Source organism: Zophobas morio, unplaced genomic scaffold (genome assembly GCF_036711695.1).
Source record: "Zophobas morio isolate AGI-343-1 ecotype UQ-CSIRO unplaced genomic scaffold, CSIRO_AGI_Zmor_V1 ptg000144l, whole genome shotgun sequence".
Lineage (NCBI taxonomy): Eukaryota > Metazoa > Arthropoda > Insecta > Coleoptera > Tenebrionidae > Zophobas > Zophobas morio.
This window is the reverse complement of record NW_026972248.1, coordinates 331,772-354,923: the sequence shown is the minus strand read 5'-3', so window position 1 is coordinate 354,923 and position 23,152 is coordinate 331,772. Positions and strand designations below refer to the sequence as shown.

At 36.7% G+C, this 23,152-nt stretch overlaps 4 protein-coding genes across 7 annotated transcripts; 1 reads left to right on the top strand and 3 right to left on the bottom strand.

Annotated features, from left to right (window-relative positions):
- Nucleotides 1-416: 416 nt before the first annotated feature.
- On the bottom strand, nucleotides 417-1,748 carry LOC135145369 (serum response factor homolog A-like). 4 transcript variants are annotated; one of them, XM_064077478.1, is made up of 5 exons: nucleotides 1,707-1,748; nucleotides 1,243-1,377; nucleotides 1,062-1,179; nucleotides 855-1,012; nucleotides 417-544 (listed from the first exon to the last, which is right to left on the bottom strand). In XM_064077478.1, exons 2-5 carry the CDS (start codon nucleotides 1,372-1,374, stop codon nucleotides 497-499), a joined length of 456 nt encoding a protein of 151 aa, XP_063933548.1. In that variant the 5' UTR covers nucleotides 1,375-1,377; nucleotides 1,707-1,748; the 3' UTR covers nucleotides 417-496. The 4 variants fall into 4 exon arrangements, with proteins under 4 accessions (XP_063933548.1, XP_063933549.1, XP_063933547.1 ...); XM_064077479.1 differs by having other exon boundaries at nucleotides 1,243-1,380; nucleotides 1,707-1,743; XM_064077477.1 differs by lacking the exon at nucleotides 1,707-1,748 and adding an exon at nucleotides 1,591-1,686.
- An 11,728-nt stretch (nucleotides 1,749-13,476) lies between these two features.
- Nucleotides 13,477-14,979, top strand: LOC135145357 (5-amino-6-(5-phospho-D-ribitylamino)uracil phosphatase YcsE-like). Its single transcript, XM_064077466.1, has 8 exons — nucleotides 13,477-13,535; nucleotides 13,676-13,748; nucleotides 13,808-13,961; nucleotides 14,013-14,090; nucleotides 14,306-14,409; nucleotides 14,465-14,582; nucleotides 14,651-14,725; nucleotides 14,836-14,979. The coding sequence occupies exons 3-8, from the start codon at nucleotides 13,817-13,819 to the stop codon at nucleotides 14,904-14,906; spliced, it is 591 nt and encodes a 196-aa protein (XP_063933536.1). The 5' UTR covers nucleotides 13,477-13,535; nucleotides 13,676-13,748; nucleotides 13,808-13,816; the 3' UTR covers nucleotides 14,907-14,979.
- Nucleotides 14,901-16,582, bottom strand: LOC135145356 (mediator of RNA polymerase II transcription subunit 23-like). The gene is made up of 11 exons (XM_064077465.1): nucleotides 16,329-16,582; nucleotides 16,189-16,272; nucleotides 16,053-16,134; nucleotides 15,932-15,993; nucleotides 15,770-15,878; nucleotides 15,602-15,717; nucleotides 15,478-15,550; nucleotides 15,335-15,422; nucleotides 15,212-15,276; nucleotides 15,088-15,148; nucleotides 14,901-15,037 (listed from the first exon to the last, which is right to left on the bottom strand). The coding sequence occupies exons 1-11, from the start codon at nucleotides 16,384-16,386 to the stop codon at nucleotides 14,978-14,980; spliced, it is 858 nt and encodes a 285-aa protein (XP_063933535.1). The 5' UTR covers nucleotides 16,387-16,582; the 3' UTR covers nucleotides 14,901-14,977.
- A 9-nt stretch (nucleotides 16,583-16,591) lies between these two features.
- LOC135145355 (uncharacterized) lies at nucleotides 16,592-21,795 on the bottom strand. The gene is made up of 30 exons (XM_064077464.1): nucleotides 21,688-21,795; nucleotides 21,588-21,639; nucleotides 21,399-21,531; nucleotides 21,138-21,185; nucleotides 20,979-21,067; nucleotides 20,823-20,924; nucleotides 20,706-20,768; nucleotides 20,522-20,639; nucleotides 20,351-20,454; nucleotides 20,214-20,294; nucleotides 20,033-20,158; nucleotides 19,814-19,966; nucleotides 19,691-19,761; nucleotides 19,435-19,636; nucleotides 19,268-19,379; nucleotides 19,117-19,215; nucleotides 18,928-19,064; nucleotides 18,836-18,872; nucleotides 18,701-18,786; nucleotides 18,582-18,639; nucleotides 18,410-18,525; nucleotides 18,222-18,344; nucleotides 17,943-18,163; nucleotides 17,731-17,885; nucleotides 17,538-17,665; nucleotides 17,298-17,481; nucleotides 17,105-17,204; nucleotides 16,950-17,050; nucleotides 16,764-16,902; nucleotides 16,592-16,716 (listed from the first exon to the last, which is right to left on the bottom strand). The coding sequence occupies exons 3-30, from the start codon at nucleotides 21,409-21,411 to the stop codon at nucleotides 16,629-16,631; spliced, it is 3,054 nt and encodes a 1,017-aa protein (XP_063933534.1). The 5' UTR covers nucleotides 21,412-21,531; nucleotides 21,588-21,639; nucleotides 21,688-21,795; the 3' UTR covers nucleotides 16,592-16,628.
- Nucleotides 21,796-23,152: the final 1,357 nt, after the last annotated feature.

Here is a 23,152-nt window from a genome sequence, read left to right as displayed (position 1 = left end):
TCCATGTCGTATACGTGTTTACTGCTTATGTCGCTAGTAATCACTAACTGCTTATTTTTGACTCAGCACCCCTATTATGAGCTGTTCCTAAACTTTTGCTTACTGTATAAAAGTTTCATACGTACTCAAATGATAAAAAGTTCATAAAAGTCGATGTTATACTTTGTGGAGTTTTCTCTAAAGCAATTGTTTAGCGGTATAATGAAGTCCTACTATTGATTTAGTTCAGTGTAATCGAGCTACATTGTACATAAGAAAATCGAAATAATTTTTATTTTTTTTTAAAAAAAAAGTAAAGTCCACTATTTGAAAATATAAGTAATAATATTATAATTTATAGATTTATTTTACAGCCCTTTAACAAAAGTTACACAATACGAGTTCAATTCGAAAGGCACTTAGCAAAGTAGAAAAGCATATTTTCAACTTTTATAGAAGAATTAATTAGTTAAAGAAAGGAATCCATAAAAAATAAATAATTGTAAATTTTTCCGAGCTATGGGTAAACGCTGGAATAGTTTTGAAAGGGTGGGTAGCTAATATTCTGTAAAATAATTAAAAATATAATTAGCGCTAAGCAAGTAAACAAAATTAATTTTCAAATTAATCACTTACAAAGACAAGAGATAAAGCTTAAAAAAAAATTAACATTTACTTTAATAATTATTTCGTCCGAAATTATAAGTGGCATCTCTTTTATTAATAAAGCCGTGTGTTAACTTAGAATTAAATTTAATGCCAATTCTCTCCGTTTAAAGAAATAGAGAAGTATTTTAAGATAAAATTAATACTAAAGACTACACAGAGAAAGCACAACTCTATAAAGTAGAAAATAAATTATAATAGTTAGTTACGTCCATATCTGTAGGATAACAAATAGCGCCAACATCGGGATAAGTGCCGTGGCGATATGAATGCTGCGGCTGCGAAGGTTGCGGTTGTTGGGGCTGCTGAGTGGGTTGAAGTGCAATTTGATCAGGCGCATTCAAACAAGATTGAATCAAATTTTTCCCTGTAAAAAAAACATTCAGAATAAAAATAGTCATAATATTAGATATTACCTTCGGGTTTGGTAATCATTGGCTGGAGCTTAGGAGTTGCAAAAGTGTAAACATGGCCAGTTTCCGAGGCAACAAGAAGGAGAACTTGAGTGCCAGTTAAAGTGCTGAGCTCAAAAGCCTAACGAGAGTTTAATTTAAAAATTAAAATATATCATTTTTACAAGAAAACTGGTGATATAACCTTTTTCATTATTCCTGCTTTTCTTTTACTAAAAGTTATTGTTCGACGGCTTTTGTCCTCAATAAATTCAATTGGTATTTTTCTGCGCCCACCAGTGGACTTACGCATAACAGGGCTGTCACTGTCAGACATGATCTGCTGGTTTATGAAAATTTAGTTAAAGCTGCAAAACTAAATGGGGATTAATGTCAAGTTAATTATAGAATGCCAAGCCTCAATTTACTCAAAATCTCCTACGTAACTACTAGACACGCTCATACAGGACAGTTTGTCAGAGCACGAATAGCGCTTGCGATTTATTGTTGAATAAAGTAAATGTAAGAATGTACGCAAATATGTGTAGTGTACGATATTATCATAATTTTAAACTGCTATTATTGAAAAGAGGTGTATTTGGTAAAGGCAGAAAGTCTTTAAAAATACAGAGCCCCGCTATTCAATAGGAAAGAGCGTTCCAGTCTTACCACTCCTATAAAGGAAAGCTAATAAAAAAGGGAACAATTCCGATAAAGAGGAGGGCGCACCAAATTTGCAAAATCTATATTTATATAATCTGGCGGGAGAAGGGAGAAATAGGACCAGTAAAGAGAGCGTTTAAAATTTTGTGGTGAAATACGAATAACCGCAGACAGCTTAGCGCAAAAAAAAATTTAATTTTGAGTATACGTTGGTTATAATAAATGAAGGTTGAAAAAAATAAGCAGAGCAAAACAAAAAAACTGTTCACCTGCTTTTTGCAAAAACCGTCTTTGTAAAAAAAGTCCATAAATAGAAAAAAAAAGTGTAAAATTATAATTTTAAGGAAATTTAAAAAGAAGAAGTTGAGTGGTTGGTCTTGCTTAAGTAAACGCAACGTGGGCCCTTTTAAATAAAAGGTATCAATTTATATAACTCTACTATAGCAACATTATAATACTTTAAATAGCTCCTTTTAATCTTAAAAAAGTTATTAGCTGCAGATAAAATTAGATTAATAGCTTGCGTTCTCTGCAGAGTTGATGTATTTGTAGTAAACAAAAATTGTATTAAACATCACGTTGTCCCTTTTCATAGTAGCATTTTACTCTATAGCCTAAATTTTATTATAAAGCATTTCTTTCAAAGTTTTTGATTTTTGTTCATGTTAATACGAAACTTAAAGCTCCAGGTATTATTGCTCATTGATAATGGTGTAAAATTGCTAGTAACTAGTAAAAACGAAGGAGCTTGTAAATCATTATACATTAAAAATAATTTTCTTCAACAAGCTAAGTTCGATTCATAATTATACTTCCTTTCACCACGATTACCAAACCAGCCAGTTCAAACCCACTATTAGACCTATAAACCAAATAATATAGTTTAAGCAACCACAGTGAACTTTTTAATATTCACTTAATACATTAAAGAGACAACAAATGAATGAATGACTGTCTTTACATAGTAAATTTATCCTTTTTCGATCAACTAAAAACGGAACATTTTAGTAATAGAAGTGTATAATGTAGTTGCTTAAAACTATTAAAGATGTCTTTTGTTATTGATCTTATACATATAACATAAAAAACGATATTCAAAATTTGTTTAAGAATTTAAAAGAAACTAGTTCATAAGCTTACCATTAATTGTACTTAATGGTCATATACTGCTTTTCTTTGAGGGTTATAAGCAAGTAAAGAATGGTATCTAACTTAAATCAAGGCCGCCGATATATTAGTTACTGGTAGAATAATGAGTGATAAGATAGTCTTAATTTCTCACATGTAATATAAAGTTAACTCGTACCTGATATCCAAAAAGAGAACCTCGTTTCCTACAAAGTACATGAACTATTTCTTTATATGCTCTTCTGAAATATTTTTTTTGGCTTAAGCCCCTTTTTAAACTTATTCTAAAATAGGCATATAATAATTTATTACTGACGTATCGTTAGTAGTTAACATCAGTTGACAAACATAAAATCCTAAATAAGCAATCAATATTTATGTCTACATCGTAACAAAAGATAAGAAGTTTTGAAAGGAAATATGCGGCTATGGATGAATAAAACAAAGCTGTCAAGACATTTTAACATAACAAAAGGAGAAGACAAATCCAACGCTTTATGCGACCCCTCTTTTATTTTTGAATTTAACTAAAGCATAATACAACTTTTACACAATAACGTGTGGCAGACCAGATGTTATCTTAACTAATTTTTGGGAATCTAACAAGTTATAGTAGAATTAATTTTTTTCTTTTTCTCTAAGGTATCCGGTTATCTTTGTAAAAACAGGTTTTTTCTTTTTTCTTTAATTAAATTTTAAGAGGGACCTGGCCCTAAAACGTGTTTTCAAATAGCTTATAATAACGATTACCTATGTTAAGTGGCGATACCTATAATTATAAAGAGCTTAGCTGCGTAATAGTTCATTGAGTATTCTTTTTAATGTTAAATATTTTGTCTTTAGTGAGTTATTCTATATGGTCATGTGTTATTCTCTAGCGGTGCTCTTTTCAATTAATTTGTCCTGTTCTTGTTTTTACCTTAAAAAAGTTTAATATACACTTTTTATAATAACATTCCTCATTATATTAAACACAAAAGTATTTTTATAAAAGTAACTTTTACCTCTCTCTTTCCTATATTTTATATAGAAGGTTTAAAAGTAAAGATTTCTGTTGAAATTTTGTAGGCTATAGTATATGTTAGTTGGGTATACTATATTTAGTATAATACACACAGTCCATTGGCTAAGGCTTAGCATTTCCTTCTAGAAACAAATTAGCTGTTTAATGTTTTACTTGTAATTTTAATATTTCTTAATATACTGAGTCTGTAAAACAGTATTAGTTATAGATCATTTATGCGTGTAACTTCCACTTAATTTATAATGATATTCTAAATAATGAAAATATAAATTTTAAATAAAAATTTTTATAAAAAGCAAAATTAACTGAGTGTGACAGACAAAAACATTTCAGCGAATGATAAAAACCTTTGCTGAAGCCAAAAATAATATCAACATTCAAACAGTTTTATTATTCTCAGAGAGGCTAAGAGTCATATAGTCAAAGTTTCTCCAACTTCATAAAGAACACCAGGGATTTTGTCATTTTCAACTGAGTAAACATTACGAATATAGTTTGGTTTTTTTCAGTCCGATGACCCACTTTACTATCATAACAAAATAACTGCACCCACTATTACAGAATCTAATTATAAAATATTGGACGAATTAATATAGTATAGGTGCTATATACTAAGTGTGAAAATTTTAAGACTGAGCGAGCTATCTACGCTTATAAATTAACAGTTTAACAGCTTATTTGCCTTGGGGCCACTATATACTAATTACCGTTTAAAATAAAACAGTCAAAAAGAGCTATTATGTAACAGAGTACTATTCCAAAACCTTCCCGCATTAACTGTAAGAATCGTGCCCTATATATATATTCAAGTGTTCAGATTAAAAAGATTCTTACAATCATTACCTCTCTGTAAGACCTCTAAGTTAAAATCACCCAGTTTTTATATATGTGGTCATTGGTCTCTTATTCCCGTGGTTTATTAATCCAGTGCTAAATGTAGTTTCATCTAACTGAGCTCAACAGACGCCATGGTTGGTGGTTATTTTAACATTAAACAATATACTATATTTTACGATGCACGTTATTTCCTCGAAAACCTCATTTTCACTTTACCTGGTGTCAACTCTTAGGTAAAAGGCTCGCGCCTTGTAGGAAAGCTTCTTGCCTCAAGTTTACTCTTTGTAGTGAAGTGTGACTTGCGTCTTTTTTATATGATCTTGGATCTGTTTTAACCTTCTTGCTTTTTGTTTTTTTTTCAGTTTTATTGACTCTTCCTTTTTTCTTTCAATATTATTGTTTCATTTATAATAATTTTGTACTTAATAACCTATTTTATACCTTTATATCCATTTAAATCTTTATATATAAATTTTGGCGCGCTTTATGATCTTCACAGAACCCTAACAACTTTTTTAAGCGTAACAGCATAGGAGACCATAAAGTAATAAAATATGGGTTTATTACTAACATTAAGTCGCTAGTAATTATTTGACAATCTGTTGCCAAGTCTTTTGAAGAAGGCGTAGAATTTCAGTTCTTTTAATCATAAAATGCCTTCCTTTTTTTCTATTCTAATTTCTGTTTTTGTTGCCTAATAATAATGTTGATCTCTGTTCTTGACTATTTTAGAATTTCATCAACTTATTTTTTAAAGCCTTCTTTACTCGTCTAATCTTCTGTTCGTTATCACTGTATATTTTAAAAAAGAAAAATTGACTATTTCCACAAAAAGAAGTTAAATTTTTGTGTCCAGATTGATTAACACTATAACTTAGTCCTTCCTATGTATGACAGAAATTTTAACGGTGGTTCCTTACTAGAGAATTAATTAATTACAACCGAAAATGTGTTGAAATTTATAATTTTTAAATTTTCATTACACCAAAGAATAAAATGATGAAGACAGTGTCGATGTTATACCTGGCTTTTTAATTTTTATAACCAAACTAATCTTCCAAAATTGTTAGTTATGTGAATCCAGCTATCAGAGCCATTATATGCCTATAGAAATCTGCTAAGTGCTCAAAATGTTTAACAGCATATAACAAATGGCCTTTTTCACTACTCAATTTTATATTTGACACTTCTTTTACAACACCTTTGTTTATAAGTTTGAGTACGTCATAACTTTCTATCGATCGTCCTTTCTTAAATTGTCATTTTCCATTGTGCTTAATATTACACGGCCATTCGAAGGAATTTTTTATGCCCAGTCTTTGATACTTTATAAAAGCTAAAATTGTCTTTTATATACTATGTGGATAAATGAATTTATTTTTAAGGCCTGCTAGGAGGATTTGTGGTTTATAAAGTCAAACGGCATCAAATGGGAGGAAAAAGTGTTCTTTCATTAAGACAATGCTTTCAGAATTTTGTTTATAGATAAGTTGTACTCGTCAACACCGAAACAGAAAAATGCGGGTTGACACGGCAAAATTGCATGAGCTGAAGTTTAGTGTAATTCCGCATTCTCCTATTCAGGTCTGCCCCCCAGTGGCTTTTATCTACTTGCAGACCTTAAAAAAACGCTTCAGGGAAGAGATTTGGATCAAACAAAGAAGTTATCGCCGAAACAGAGATCTATCCTGGAGCCTAGGCAAATCGTTCTATAGAAAAGGTGTAGAAACGCAGGGAAAGCTTTCGACTGATTGTATAGCTCTTAAGGAGACCATGTTGAACTAAAAGGTTAAATTTTACAAAAAAAGGTTTTTTTACTTAGTTAATCCCGGGATTCTAAGGCGACATGTTATAAAATTTCTTATATCATTTTTAAGTGTCTACCTAGGTTGGTCTTTATTTTATAACTATAATTAATTCTGCTCTATGATTTAAAGTTCATATGTTCACCAATTATACTTGCTTCAAAAACAGTACCTTCACCCCGTGTGGCTGACTAAAAGTCTATTTGTTTACTTTAAGCAATAGGAAAAGTTTTGGAAAATGTTTTACTGGTATAATTACATTACCTTACTACTTGCCGTGATATAATACAATTCAAACAGTAAAAGTAGGCCGAATAATTCCTCTTTTGTTCAGCTGCTCCAAATTAATGAAAATGTCAAATGCAGATTTTTTTTTTAAACAGCGATTGTTTTCTAAGACATTGGAAATAAGCCCAGCTGTAAAGTTTGCGATAGAGCTCAGTAAGCTTACCGTCATCGGCGAAATTTGTTTTCTTTGGAACAACCACCGTTTATTTTGGTAATTTCCCTAAGCTGTTAATTGGCTCGATCGGTCCGGTAACATTAATTAAAAAAATTTTTGGCTCGGCAGTCTCATCATCACTTTTTACAGTATCTCGGTTAGGTGGCACGAACTAATCGGCAAAGAGCGCCGTTTACCACAATCGTTTCCGGCAAGAGCTACGCAATTAGGTTAGGGTGGAAGTGGTGTATAGCAAGGGTACTTAATGCGCCTGACAAGGTTTCCCGATAATGGCCATCTTCATTTATATGATTAAAAATATATTGAGTTTAGCTTCCACGACCTGTATGATAGCTATTAGCTTTTGATGGTGAGCCTGTGAAATCTTTTCAACTTCAAATAATCGTAGGGGCACCGCGTAGCAACGACCAAAGCTAGCATTCGGCGGTGATCGCAGATAAAATCTATTAGTTATCCTGACAGACGAGCACTTTCTAGTCTAAAGCTTACAGCAACCAGTACTGCTTTAAAGGTCTCGACTGTATCATCTAGTAGGGAGAGGGATCAAAAAACCTATAAAATATAAAAAGGCAAGAGAGCGTATTTTTGATAATTGCTAAATACTTTTAGTTTGTGAATAATCGCGTAAAGGGCTTTACTATGATCCGATCTCCGCCAAACCAGAGCACCTCGAGAAGGTCCAGCGGTTTCATTTGCAATTTTTATATTAATTAGAGTAGATTTCTTCGTGTAATAAATTATTAGGTACTATTAAGGTTTCTCTTTCCTCAGGTTTGAAGACTGCCCAATTCCAATTTTTATCTTAAGTTCAAAATCATATATATATATGCATTTACCAGTTATTCCTAATTTGAAAAATATTTCTTTGGATATTAGTAGTTACTTATTTCTTTCCTTTAGTAGTTTTTTTTTTTTAGTGAGTGTATTCCAACTGCCTTAGCTACTGGCGTTACTTGCACATTATTAACCCCACATCCTTTTTTTAGTTTAGCACATAAATTTCCCATGGAGGCCTTTATTGTGCAGAAACACTAAAAGTAGTTTATGCTTGTGCTTATATAAACAATTGCTCCCAATTTTTTTAATAAATGCTAATGTTCGAAGCTGGAACTCAGCGACTTTTAATAATGCTTAGAAGGTCTGCATAAGATGTTAGGATTTAGAGTGAAACGCATTATATCGTCTTAAAACAGATTTTTTCTAAAAAAAATTATTTTATTAAAAAAGGCAGACTATGTAGGTTGGCAGTGTATTAGCTTTGTAGTGAAATTACATCTGGGTAGTGAGAATATTCGCCATCTTTAGGTGGTTTGCATTCAAGGCCTGATCGCAGTTATGTTGAAAGAACGGGCAAAGTTATCATTGCTTTCGATTCTTTATGAGCATATTCTAACTTTGTTTTAGGATGTAAATAAAACTTCGAAATTGGATGGTATAAGAGGTTTAATGGAAGTAGTTGCTTTCACCTCATTGAAAATAGATATATTTTTTTTTGGTTAAATTTCTGATCGAAAATTATTATAGCTCATGCAGGCTTCTTGCCATTTCTGGATGAGGCCGGTGCACCTCGACTTACCTCAGATTAACATTAATTTTAAAGCTTTGCGTACAGCGATATAAATTTAAATATATTTGAAAAATTAGGTCTTAAATCTATAAATACTGACAATTTATACCTTAAACTATTGGTATTCTAATGCCATGGACGCCACTCAGCAGGCACTGTTAGTTAGCGAGATAATACTACTAACCTTAGCTGAAAATGCTGAGCTTAAAAAGGACCAAAGTTTTTAAAAACGGAATTAACTCACTTAAAGAAAGTAAGTTGCGCCAAAGTAATTTAAAAAATACCGGGGACCTTCTGGGTCAAGAAGATGAATGATAACAATCCTTTGTTGCCACCTCCAGCTGCTAGATGGACCATGTTTCTATAAGGAAAAGATTATCAAAGACATCGTTATGGTAGAGATCACAGCGTAGCACTTACCATAACAATAACACTATAGATAGAAATAGCTGTAAACAGAGTTAAAAAGACGAGATAAAAAGCTACAAAAACACTAGTGCTGATAAAAGTAACCTTACTAATAGTAACAATTTAATATAAATAGAAAATCTTTTTTTTAATAACAAAAAGCCTAATTAAGTCGTTAAATCGTTATTAAAGGAAAAAACAAGTAGTTGGAAATAACTATGCTAGTCATGGTAACAATACTATTAATTATAGTGATGCTACTTATGGTATTGATAACACTAAAATTATAATGACAGCAGTGATAACAATGTTTATAATAATAACTCACTTACAATTAAAGTTTGTACCAAACAAGCTAAATTTGTTAAGCAACAACTTACCGACCAAAAAAATAATAAAAAGCGCCAAAGGCCTAAAACAAGGATTTCGTGCGTCTGTAGTCTCTGAGGACAAATAGCGAAAACGGAAACATTTTTTTGACAAAAACCGTAGTGAATATTATACCGCCTCGCAAGAAAGAGCTTAAATTGGTCATCCTAAATATTTTCGCAGAGAAGACTACAGAAACTTTAAGTGCATATCTTATGTTTCAAGGATTTAAGCCGTCTGAAGTGATTATAATGCGCTAATTTAGAAAGGACTCTGCCTTCTTCTACATGTCAAATTGTCTAGATGCGAATCAAGGATATAAATTGTAAATAAATATAAGGTATATCGCCGTGTCGATTGAACCCCCAAAAAGAAGCAGAAGGATTTGCCAGAGTTATAGATGTCAGCTATTTGGTCATACAAAAGATTACTGTAAGGTAAGCTACAAATGCGCTAAACGCGGTGGCCCTCACGAATATCGAGGTCCTGGACTAAAAAGCGGAAATAAATGGTCTACCTGCGCCAATTGCCAAGGGAAACATCCTTCGAATTATAGAGAACGCGTATACCACTTAAAAGTTGCACCTATGAATAAAAATAAAAAATTTCAACTAAAGCTCTTAGGAATCCTAAAAGTATCGTAGAAGAAGATATAAGCTATGCACATCGTACTAAAATGAACGTCACCCGAAGAAACTAATAAGACTCCCTTAAACGCCATTAGGGATAAATTTACACTTACCCATGCGATCAGCTCTCACTAGCAAAGGCTATAATGGAGCTTTTTAAAATTTGTATAGTTACAAAGTTTAGTAACGGAAGGTCGACTCTTAGTTCCTTAAAGGCTTTTGGCATAAAATACTTAAGGCGTCCCTTGCAAGCAGCCTGAACTTTTGGAAGTAATTGCCTGAATGGTCAGAACATGATTCTCATCTTAAAACACATCTGTAGAAGGTAAAACTAATTTGGAGTACGAACTATTCTGTTTAGAAGGCATAGCTGTCTTAGTTGAAAGACACATTTCCCACCAAGCGCTCTATTTTACCCATCTGGCAATTTAGAAGATGTCGGCGTGAAATTTATTACAGTGGAGAAAGCGATATAAGTGCCGCTTACAATTCACCCCGTCCCCCCAAGTTTTCACCAATTGCATGTTTATAAGGTTTTTGCCAGCAGCATAGTGGCTGGAGAAATAACTGTAAAAGCCCTTTGAGGAATAGCAGGCAGGGAACGCGTTATTGATACTAAGGCTCAACGCATCGCCCAGGCAAAGGGGCTGGTAACGTTTTTGATATCACGGTAATACAAAATATATATACGTACCTTTCATCATTAATACACTATTTAAACACTAATCTGATCATAACCTTATCCTCATAGAGATGGGAGATAAATCTGCCCGGAGTACTTGGGTTAAAAAAGGTAACTATTTGGCCAACATTTTGGGATCATTTAGACAAAAGCATAGATACCATGATGTACGCCCAAGAAAGTCCCTGATTTATACACGGCTGTTGCATAATGCAAAAGCTAGCAATATTAGCTACCAAACCATATCAGATTTCTTGTTAAAAGAAGATGAAAGTTGAAGGCAACGTATATGAATGCTTATTTTCAGGCGATAGAATACTTTACAACAAGATCAGCTTCAACTTAAGAAGGAAACGGACTCTTAGTAAAGAGAGAGCCGGCAGAATAAATCAGAATCTTCTTGGCCAAGGAATACTTCCATATGGAATTTAAAAAAGACTTTTTGACCTATTGAGATTAGGGATAAAATACCTTCTATCCATGGCGCTGGACGCCCTCCAAAATAATAGAGCATTTGCCGACTCATTGGAAGCCCATTCTTCTATGTTAGAGACTGACGAAAATGAACACCATTTAAGCACGTATTTACCATAGTTACTGCTTACCTTTTAGGACCTAACATATGTAACAAGGTTGAGCTTACCACCAGCGCGACAAGGAAAGTCTCGGGTTCCGACGATATTTCTAATTTAATGCTTAAAAACTTACCTCCACGAGCTATCTCTGGTTTCATGGTTAATTAATAAACTACTTACCACTGTCTATCTCTCAAACGGTAAATATTAGCAGAAGTGATTATTTTTTCTAAAACTAGGCCCTCTAGCCGTTCTATAGAAGAATATCGAATAGTAAGCTTGCCTACTTTTTCATCTTTTTTCGGAAGAATTACTCACAATTTAGAGATATTCAAGCCAACGGAAGAAGCTACGAAAACTTTTAACAATAGAAAAGTAACAGGACGGTCTTTTTAGATATTGAGAAGACCTGTGATAAAATGCACTATGGCCTAGTCTTTAAAATGATTACCTTAGCCCCCCTCTCTTTTGAGTGCGGTCACCTTATACCTAACGGATGGACCCTTTACTTTTCCGCTATATGACAACCAAAGATGGGTGTCCCACAAGGTTCCTTACACTAGGCCCTTTACCTTTTGTCTATCTACATGCCAACTCGCCACAATTGTCAGAAATAAACTTAGTACAGTATGCTGAGGGCACAGTCTTATAGTTTAAATTGCCTGGCTGGTGTTTAAGAACATAGTCTTATTCGGCGGAACTTCTTGAGGCGTGACTTTCAAAATAGAGGTTATAAGTAATGAGTTGAAAAGTAGCTTTATGATTATAAAAAATAAAAGGTTACTCCCCCAGACCCTTTTGTCTCTCGTTATACCAAACTGTAATGCCTCGAAGTAAGGTTTAAATATCTCGGGATTATTATACTTGACAAAAGAAAAATATGGACTCCGCAGCATTCATACTTCATTTTAAAACCAGAAAGGCTATAGCTTTTATATATTTTTTAATATGCAGGAAAAGCAAATCGTACTTCTGTCAAGCCATCGGTTATACGCCCCCTGATGATCTATGCCTCTATTGCCTGGACCTATTCTTTAAGAAAACATATCATCGACTACAAATACTACAAAATCGCGTTTTAAGAATGGTGGTGGACGCCCCTTGGTTTGTGAGCAACAGCCAACATAGAGAGTATAACCTCACCTCGAGCCTGTTGAATATCTTTATAAAACTTCACGAAAACCAGTATTCACTACCACAAACTAATTCTGCAGGCACTTAGTTATGACACGCTTATACACCAAGTACTCGTGGCCAAAACATTTCTTAGCTCCATTTGAGGGGAAGTATGGCTAAGATTATAGCTGATTTTATTAACATTAATATATACTTTTTAATAATATAAAGGTATTAAACTTAACTATCCCAATAAATGTAATATTATTATTACTTTTCTATTACGTCTTATTTATATACTATTTAGTGGTGACAAAAGAGCGCATCCATTCTTCTCGTTGACGGCAATGAATCCCTTGGGAAGTGTGTCCGCACCCTCAATTAGTAAGTAGGTTAAGCAGTAATTTATTTATAGCAAACCTGTAGTCCAGTGCTATAAATAAAAATTTACGAAAACCTTCAATGTAACATCTTGAGTGGTTTTCTTTAGTCCACTGGTAAAGAAAAATCTTTCTTAATCGTTTGTGAAAAACTTAAAATCTCGTGTAAAACCTGCGGACTTGACCGAGCACCAGGCAAATTAACAGCTATAATTAAAAACTCGGTTCTTCCCATACGAGAAGGCGTCACTTTACTTATAACCTTTTTAAGTTATAAGAAGAACTGGCGAGCATTATCTGAGCTCTTATGTAAGATGGGCGCTAGTGACTTATTTTCTCAGGAGTGGGCTCTCTCCAACGAGCACTTCCCTGGTGTAAAGCTGGTCAGCTGTGATATGGACGGCACTTTTTTGACTCCTAGTCTTGAGGTGCTTAATCAAGGATTGGGTTTAAAGTTAAAAAACGTTTTTGTTATAACTTCTAAACGCCCATCAGGATTGTGTATAACTTCCTTAAATTTGAATAACCGCCCCTTTTAGGCTCCAAAAAATTCCATTGAAGCTATTAAAACTCTTAGGAGCATATATCAAGTAGATTTTATTTTGCTACCGGTATCTTTTTACTAATTATATGAAAAATATCTATTTTTTATTATAAACCTTGTCGTTGCACACCACTACAAAGTTTTATTGCAATAATATTGCCTTATGTCTGATATTTATTTATAACACTTTAGCCATAAGTTTAGCTGATTTAACTTTTTTCCGCTTTTAACTTTTTCACCTAAGGGCGCAGTCTACAATCAGCTAAAAAATTGGTTACCTCCTTTGATTTATATCAACGCCCCGGAATGTAGTTTTTTAAGTTTTTCTTATTCGTGGCATTGAAGTTATTTCCTTTAATATCTGCCCACAGTGCTTCACTAGGGAGTTGGGTCATTTCTTTATGTTATACTACGCATACTGACTTGCTGCTTTTTTCGGTGCTTTCAGTTATCTGAACGGAGCGCTTGTCTTCGGCCCGGGTGGTGTCCTTCTTAGCGAGAGTACCTGCCCTTCGCACTTGGTCCTTCCTTTTTAAATTGCTTTTTTAATATATTTATTATCCAGTACAATTTTATTCAGGTCTTAGAAATGATGGCTTTCGTGCAGGGCTGCCAAGGGAGAGCCGCTATTAACATATCTTGTGGAGACAAATTTTATGCTCCAGATCCTTCGGAGTCCTCATGGTCTACTTACCTTCACCGCGAATATGGAGACCCTTGCCCGTTGCCGTTGAGTTGTTCTTTTATTCTTAACTTTGTGGTTTGTGCCAACTTAGCTATTCTAGAGCTTGGCTACGACACTCAGGAAGAGGATCTTCCCGCGTGTCATTTGCTTCACATTGTGTCATCCCCGAAGTATCTGGGTTAATTTTTCTTTAGAACTTTACAGATGATAGTGGTAGCCAGTAAGTCAGATAAAATAGTTAATAAGATCGGGTATTGTGGAAGTAGTTATCTCTCGGTATTCGCCCTTCTAGTACTGCTGTTGTGTGAAGCCAATTGTTTTTTACCATAGAAAATTCTCTACGCGATACTATATGTTTTGAAAATATATTTTCTATTTTTGCTGTATGCTTAGATGAAATTCTGCCGGAAATTTATGGGATTTGCTCTCGGTACGATGTTGCTCTTGCCAAGAGTTTGCCTACGGATGTCTCGATCACTTGCGCTGTAGCCACTAAGGTCGGGAGAAGGGCGCTGTGCTGTCTGCCTTGTTCGAACTGGCGCTCACTAATAGGGTCAAGGTCTTGAACTGCTCTGCAGGCATCTCGGGGTTGACCCTGGAACAGACGTTCTTGCGCTGGGAGACAGTCCAAACGACCTGCCAATGCTGCAGAAAGCCGCCGTAAGCATCGGTAACACCGTTTTTGTCAGGATCGGCGCCCCGGCTTTTCCACTGCACTTTTCTATCTGACGAGCGTAGCGATGGGCAACGCTACCGACGAGGTTAAGAGAGTGTCCTGTGCTGTGACAAATGCGAACGGGCACGAAATAAACGGTATTACTTTGTCACCTTACGCCTTTAAAAAACATACCATCCCACATTTTTTCGTTTTGTATTTATAAACTATAACGCTTTTGAATGTATAATATATAATCTTTCTTTAGGCGTCTACTACGTTTTAAAGACGTTGATCTCAATAAAAAAAAAGTTTACTGAAGAAAATGCTTTGTGTTGATATCAATAAATTTGTTAAATCTGAAAAAGGAAATTTTTTCTTATACATAATTGCTTGAGGTTGCAAGGAACTCAAGGCAGCGAGACCAAGAACTGGAATCTTCTTTTTAGTCGTTCGCTCATTTTAAGAATCTTTACGGAGTTAAAAAGGAAAGATGAGTCTAATAAAGACGGTAACTTACTAGCGACTCAGCCCGTTTGTACACATCTCCGCGTAATGCATATCGGTCACTCACATAATACCTGTTAGAGTTTTCAAGTAAAAAAAAAAAAAGCTGGCTTCGCTGTAGGAATATTGACTCTCACAAGAAATCGACGACGGCGTCCTCAGCCGGGATCAAATTGCTATCTTCTGCATAGTTTATGGACACCTGAAATCAATGAGGCTTAGAAAAAAATAAGAATAAGAATTAAGTAAAAAAGAGCAACTTGAAGGATTAATTCAAGGAGGGCCAAGAAAACTTGTTCCAGGATCGGTCGTTCCTTGGCTTCGTTCTTTAAGGCGAAGTCGTCCATGCTGACCAAGATCGCTAAGCAAGGCGGGGAAGGCGCGAAGGGATCAGGAGATCTACCTTTCAAGGAAAGGCCCAACCATGTGGCATATATACAAGACTTGCTCAAAGGTGGTGATGAGGCTCCTGTCTTCTGCGCAAAGTCACGTGATGCATGCTTAGAGCTTGACGGTGCATCAAGTACCTTTCGGCGACTTGCAACGTTGTAGAAATTCCAAAAAGCGGGGGATGTCGGTCTGCCAAGTAACTTGAGCGTGCGCTAGAAGACTCTGTGCCACCACAAGAGTTATATGCGAGGCGCTACCGGGAAGGTGTAAAGTTTGCCACCAGAAAAGGCAAGTGCATTTTTAACCTCATGTCAAAACCCAGCGTCTTGGAAAAGGCGTAGTCCTGTAGCGGTGCATCGAAGTTGGCCCCCAATAACTGCGCCATCGTTACAAACAGTTCAGTTCTGAAACCCTCTTCAAACAGAAGTGCTAGACAGATCGAAGAGTAATGATGAACACGAACACACCTGGCGTTAAGCGGTAGATATGCGTTAACGCGTTGATCCTGCCTGCCATGCTTCCCTCATGTCTGCAGACAAAAAACAAAGCTTAACCAGTTCTGTAAACCATACACCAACGGTGGGTTACGGCTGTGCTAAGGAAGGGTAGAGCACGCAGTTCAGCAGAAGGCGAGAAAGCTCAGCGGCACTATAAGGTAGAACCAGCAGTTCTATTCCATAAAAAGATTTTGGGAAGGTCAGAACTATGAAAGAAGCCGAAGCACCCATGACAAACTCGGAAAGCAGCTGTTCTTGGAAGCTCCGGTATTCGACAAAGCGGTGATCGCCTTCCGACTCGGCCTCAAGCGCTGGAAAATGTCCATCATTGTGTGAAACCAGCTGGGAGGGACTCGTCGAGATGTACCTATGGAGAGCGCACAGAACTGGACTTGCACATACTTGAGGGTGAAGCGATCTTTCATAGCCCCGACAACCTCATTACCATCCGGTGACCCTCTTAAGAATTCTTCTAGCGCGGCGCGGGTGCGCAAGGTTACGAGGCTGAGAAGTTTCAATCGAGCTGCGGGGGTGAAACTTTCTTGTTCATAAAAATAAGTTAAGACTCTTCGCACGAATCGGTGGATGAAAGGATGGTAAGCTAACAAACTATCGTGCAATGACACGGATAAGCAGGAATTTTCGTAAAACTCGAGAGAAGTACCTTTTAAAAATTGGTTATTACTTTTACTAACAGATGCGTCTGGTCGTACTCAATAAGCCGGTGAATAAGAAGCTCAAAACATGGTATAGTGCTACCACAAGTCTCAACCACCATGTTTAACAGCAGAAAAACCGCTACCGTATAACGGGATGGTCGTAGTAGAGTGGCAGGGGCTCGACTGGTTTAACGTCGCTACGCTTAACCGCCAGTTTTTCGAAGTGGAAGTATTCCGGAAATTCCGTCTGAAACTTCACAAGTCTGTCCGTCCATTCCCACTCTAATAAAAATTAATATATACGTTTTTACAGGAGGAAAATAAGGGACCATCGACTTCAAAATTTGGGTTATAGCCGAGCGCTAGAAAGTGTTCATAGCGCCTCATGAACCCGGAACCATGCAAAAGTTCTTCGATGAGTCCCAAGCAGCTAAAGAGTATAGTATACAAAAGTGATAATGACAGTCGGTGGGAGTGTTTTTACATGTCTTCTCTGACGGCGTCCACGTCCCCTGCGCATAAGGAAAACAATACATCGTTCATAGTAAAAATCTGCCATTCCCAAATCAACGCTTCTAGCAAAGCTATAACAAAAGAAAGGTCGCGCATGTAGACAACGCGTGCTGGTATAAGAACCCCACAGGGCCATGCTAACAATACGTCTTGTTAATACTCACCAGCTTTCTCCTTGATAGCGACCTCGATATCCCCTTCAAGGGTTGCATGCGACGGGCAGGTGGAGGTGTAGATCTCTTCGATAATAAAATCCACGAGGCTCTTAACAAGAAAAGAAAACGATTCGTAATCCCAAAGTTGAAGAATAGTCTTCGCCGTTTGAAGCGGAGTAGCGAGGGCGCTTCCCTTAAAGCGACCCAATAGTAATTTACGAACATAAATAAGAGATAAAAAGGGTCTACAGGTACACCCTCGCACACCAGCCAAAGAACACATAGAAACGCGTGAGAATGGCCAGGATCCTGGAAATGAGTCGAAAAGGCAGCAAAATCAGCGGCTTTAGAGTGCTGCGCTTTTTTTTTGTCCTTTTCTAAAGCAAAAGTTAAAAGGGAAGTAGTCGAAGGGCTTTGGACTTAAAAAAACAGATACTGATACTTTTGCCTTCCGACAAAAACTCATATACAGTCCTTCCGGAGGGAAGAGTCCGTGAAAGCTCGACTTGTACTCGCGCAGGATGCATGCGAGGCGACCAGGCCTGCCGCCTTGCTTCTTTGAAAAAGGTAAAGTAACCAGGTAAATGGGAAGCGGATCTGTATCGCTGCCACTCAGAAAGTAGTATAAACCATATATAGAAGCAAGTCTTTTGCCTTTCAGAAAAAAAAATGGCGCTTTCTTCAAAACATTTGGAGAAGCAGGCGGCGAGGGTTTCCTCTACTGGGTCGGGTTGGTGGTATTTACATTTGGCATCCACCCAAACATAAGGAAAAGAAGCAGCGAGGGTGTCCATCGAAAACAAGGATGAGCCGCACGAAAGTAGAAGGGCACCGTGATGAAGGGCTGCACGGCGGATGTTGACACTCCGATGATGCTGGAAATATATGCACCGTACGGGCAAGGCAGCATACTAGCGGGCTCTGTTAGGCTACCTCGAGGATGGTGTTCAGGAGTATTCCATAATACTTGAAAGGCATTTCGTGCAACAGGAGATACTTGATAATGAGCGTCTCATACTGGAAAGCGAGCTGGCGATTTTTTAATAGAGGAGCTTTCTGTAATTAGCCAATGAGACGAAACGCAGTGAGAAGAAAAAACTCCCAACAGACTCTCAAGACACCTCTCGCTTAACGGTGTACAGGACGGCGTGCGTAAGGCCAGCAAGCCTTAGAAAGTGGCATATTAATCGAGAGGACGCGAGCTCCAGTAACATGTGGGCGCTCCGTAAGTTTGGCACTATTCCATATTCATAAGAGTAAAGAGAATTAGCAATTTATAGTAAAAAGCAAAACATGTTTTGGGCTGGTAAAGGGATTGACGCGCAGTAGACATGAACTTTTCATTGTAGCTCTATGTGGAAAAATCCCACCAATCAGCAGCAACACTTCGTAAACAAAAAAACCACTAATACTTTTGTGGGGGCCTCGGGGCAGTGGGTAGCCGTGTTGACAGCGCACGGCACAATGTAGAAACATCTCGCGAAGGTCTCCAGGGCTCCTGGGAGATCATAAAAACGATTCTAAAGGGGGGAAGGGGAAAGTTTTACCAGGCGACAAAACTTTGGGGAAGTCCTGTCCATTGAGCTAAGCAAGCACTAGTACAGCTCAGCTGGAAAAGAATACAGCAGTATGTACGTACGGGAAGTACGTCGACTATAAACATGTCGAGAAACTTCAGTATAACATAAATGGACAGGTTGTCCAAACAACGAATAGACACAGGCGTCTTAGTCCCCTCGAATCTCAGGCCAAAGCACAACTCCCCCTTGCTGTCATCTGCCGAAAGTGGAACAAGCGGAAACGGAAAGCACCAGCGCGAACAAGAAACCTGCAGAGAGTTTTCTGTAGATAAACCTAATGAGGTTTTCGGTGGCGGGGCAGAAGCTCAAGACGCAAATCGTGGACCAATCATCGTCAGACATGCCCCCTTGTGTAAACGTAAGCCCTAAAAACACAAGCAGAAGAAAAGTACGTGCTACCGTGTGAGAACACCGCGCGAAACCAGTCCACCATTGTGCTAACCATTCTTTGCTGCAATACAAGCGGAGGGCTTTTGATAACCGGGTAGAGTCTTTCAAAGGCTAACCGCCACTGCAAATTGTTCTTAAGAAAATAAAGTTGGAAGCGATGAATCATAACGTAACACATTTTGATAAATGCTCTTCAATCTTCTAAGCAAACAGGCCATCGCGAGATCCTTGACGTCTGTAGAGGTGTCGCTGAGAGGAACGTCCAGGTGACTTCCAGCGTGACTCTCTTGAAGACTAAATAACATGTCAAAGATTGTTTCAACCTCAGCACAGCTTTCCAGATAACAGTCGGTTACTGGTTCGTCCACGACCTTCTCCCTTTATAAAAAATTGTCAAAACACTAAAAGAGCGGTCTTGCTGCTTAAGAAGACCTATTGCTAGTCTTGTCAAATAGAACTTCTTTCATTACACCCAACGCATGGTCGAGTGACTGTCTGAAAACCTGAAGGCCTTCCAAGTAAGACAAGAAAAAAGGAGGGAGGAAAAGGTTGCGCCTGCTGGATTTTGTCGGAAACAATGACGCTGGCCACAAGCCACACAACTCTGTTACTCCGAAGTTCAGACCGTGCGGCTCTCCTATATTCTTCTCTTATTTTTTTCAACAGTAAAAGCAAATCCAACTTCCCAGCAATCGCCCACGAGCACAACTTTTTAAGTGCCACAAGGCCCCACAGTTCGCTCGTTTAGCAAAGCATTGATTAGAGGGAAGTCACCTGGTCGGCTACCAACTTCCATTTTCTCTCGACAGCAGCCTTCTCCGCGACTGCATTATCCCCTTGTCGCGCTAAATCGGCAATCCACTTAGCCATGGCGGCCTGCAGACGTTTGTGGTCGCTATCCTTCAGGCACTCATTAGAAGCTTTCAATATCAAGACATCCGTTGCACCAAAATACCGTCAATTTCTTAAAATACTCATCTGCCCGTTGCTGGTGGAGCATCCGATAAAAAAAGTGTTCGCGAAATTCGCTATCGTCCTGCAGTATCAAAAGTCGTCATGGGAGGTATAAAAGTAAAAAGTCCGGCGTCGAACATGTTCTGCTGGCAAATATTTAAGCATCTTGTAATTGGTGGCTCCGCCAAAAGTGAGCTCCCAGTAACTTATGGTGCTCAGGTAAGGGACCAGCTCAAATCTAACTAAAAAATAAAAAAGGAAGCTCAAGGCATAAAAACGAGTACAAAAAGTCGCTTGCGCGTAAAAAACCTTTAAAGACCAGAATGCTACTGAAGTACCGGAATCGTTCGAATAAATCACTCACTCGACGTTCAAGAGCGCATACCGTAAAAAAAGGTGATAGATGGGCCCCAATCTCTTTTCCTTGCTGAAATCAAGAGAAGATTATAAATATACAAAGGCCACGGCGATGTTGAAGCACGCCTGGAATCACCATAACTTCCGCAAGAACCCAGAAAAGAGGAATGCATTCGTTTCCTGCTAAAAGTTTTTGGACCTTGGAGGCACAGAAATCATTGTTGAGTGGAAAGCACAGTAAAGTAAAAGAGACCAAATGGTCCAGCTTGGGAAGGATCTCGGGGAACAAAGATGCCCCAGTGTGAAAGTTGCTGTTAACAATGAGCCTTACGAGCCGTAAAACATCAGACCACGTCTTCAGTATATCCATAGTAAAGTATGTATTCAATGAACTTAAAAAAATAAAAACCTTATCTGAAAGAGTGACCGTCCGATAAAATAGGTCACAAAATTTGTTCAATACAGAATATTCTTTAAAGGCTTTTATAAAATACTTGCCTTGAAATAGAGGAGAACAGCAAAATTGAAATAAGTGGATATAAGTAGAAAAGATAGCGAATAATAAAACCGCTGTGCAAAATAGAAAAAGAAAGTTTTCCAAGTTTTAGTCCCTTCTCTATAGATTTTACTTTTAACAATTTTCAATATAAGTAAAAAATAGGATGTATATAGCCTTCTAATAATAACTTCACTTAAAAACGTAAAACTTTACATATAACTAGTACAGGAAAGTATAACTATTGTTTAAAATTAAAAGTTATAACTTGTAAGTTATGAGAACGGTTCAGCATTAAACTTTTAATGTAAGGTAGTAATAAACTGTTATAACCAATAATAGACATAATTAGCTCAAGCTCACAATCATTTCGATTATACAATCCACATAATTTGAGAAGAATGTCCCAAATTTCACTTGTTTTTATTGAAGTAGGAGGCAGATTATCCGTAGTATTTAAAAAACCCTTTTTAATATTGTTAAATCCCTCTAAAAAAGTTTTTTTTTGAACTTAAAGTGTACCTCGATATTACTCCAGATAGTTTCTACCCATTCTTTTGAATGTGTTGGAAGCCTAAGATATAAAAAGAATGTAAGGTAATTTTAAAAGTAAAATAGCAACCGTAACGGGGTTGCCAAGGAGTCTTGGTGCTTTTGCAGACTATCTAACAAAACTTCTTCAAAAGGGTGAACGACATCAACGTTTAAGGTACGAAGACAACGAGATTTAGTCATTAACTTCGAGGTTGTACGGAGGATACACTCTCGCCCCCATAAAAAGTGTTTCTACTAAAATTTTAAACTTCAAATGTAGGCTGAAGGTTATGTAAACCCTTTCATTCCAACGCAAAATTTACACTGTTTATTTCTCTGAATGTACCATACTTATCGTGAAATTAGACCAAAGGCATTATTCTCGGGAATTGTGTTATTATTTTTTATTTAATTTTTATTATAACTAAATTAAACTAAATAAATTACAGGCAGAACAAACATTTTCTTGTTCTATTTGAATTACTTGGTGCTTGTTGGCATGTAAGATATTGAAGCTATTGGCGCACTAAACTTTTCATATTTCAACAATATTGTTATATTGATTTATTAATCATCTCGAACCCTGTGAATTTTATTTTGGAAGTCCTTCAGCACTTGGCATCGTTGCTTGGTTAAATCGTTCTTGAAAATGTGTTTTTAGCGGCATCTTAATTATTAAATTTCCAGAAATTTGTTCATTTTTTAAGTTAGAGGGCATTGCTTCTCCATGTTTAGTTAAGAGAAAAACACATGACCATCTCCTGGTCGCACCTGCTAAGGGTATGCATGTCCACTCATCTGATGTGTAGTATCAAATCGACGACTCTTTAATGAGCGCTGCAGTCTGAGATAGTATTAGGCCTTTGTGTAACTAATCTATTTTTCCTGAAACTTGGGTGGTCGGCAACAAAGTAACTAATTTATCTCATATAGAAACAATAAGAAGTGCAATTGTTTAAAAAATTATTATAAAACTTTAAAAGTTATTAAGTCCACTTTATCTTACAAGTCTAGAAATTTAGGTGTCATATTACAATACTTAAACAACAACACTGGGCCACTAGATCGATATTAATTAACAGTACTGAGGACGCAAACCCTTAGAAATCCGAAGGACGGAGAGAAGTGGACGAGCCACCCATGCTTTATTTTTATTATAAAATTGCTTAAGCCTTATACCTTTTTCAAAAAAAAATCCTTTAAGGATGTTTGTAATGGCCTAGGTTCAGTCGACGAAATTATATAAGATTTAATTGATTATATATAGATACAAATGATAATATAACAACGATGAAATACTTGACATGAATTTTATTTATCGTCAATACCCTACATGCGAGGTTATACTAAACTCATTAATAAATCTATATAAAGGATTCTCATGCGCTGGCAAACAAAGGACTGACTCTATTAATAAGGAATAGTCCTGCCAAAGAGCAACCAGTTTTCGAGTAAGAGTAAAAATAACAAAAAGAGCAGAATATTTTTCAGTAAAATCCTATAACAGCTACAGACTTTAAGAATTTTATTTTGGACTATAACACAAAAACTCA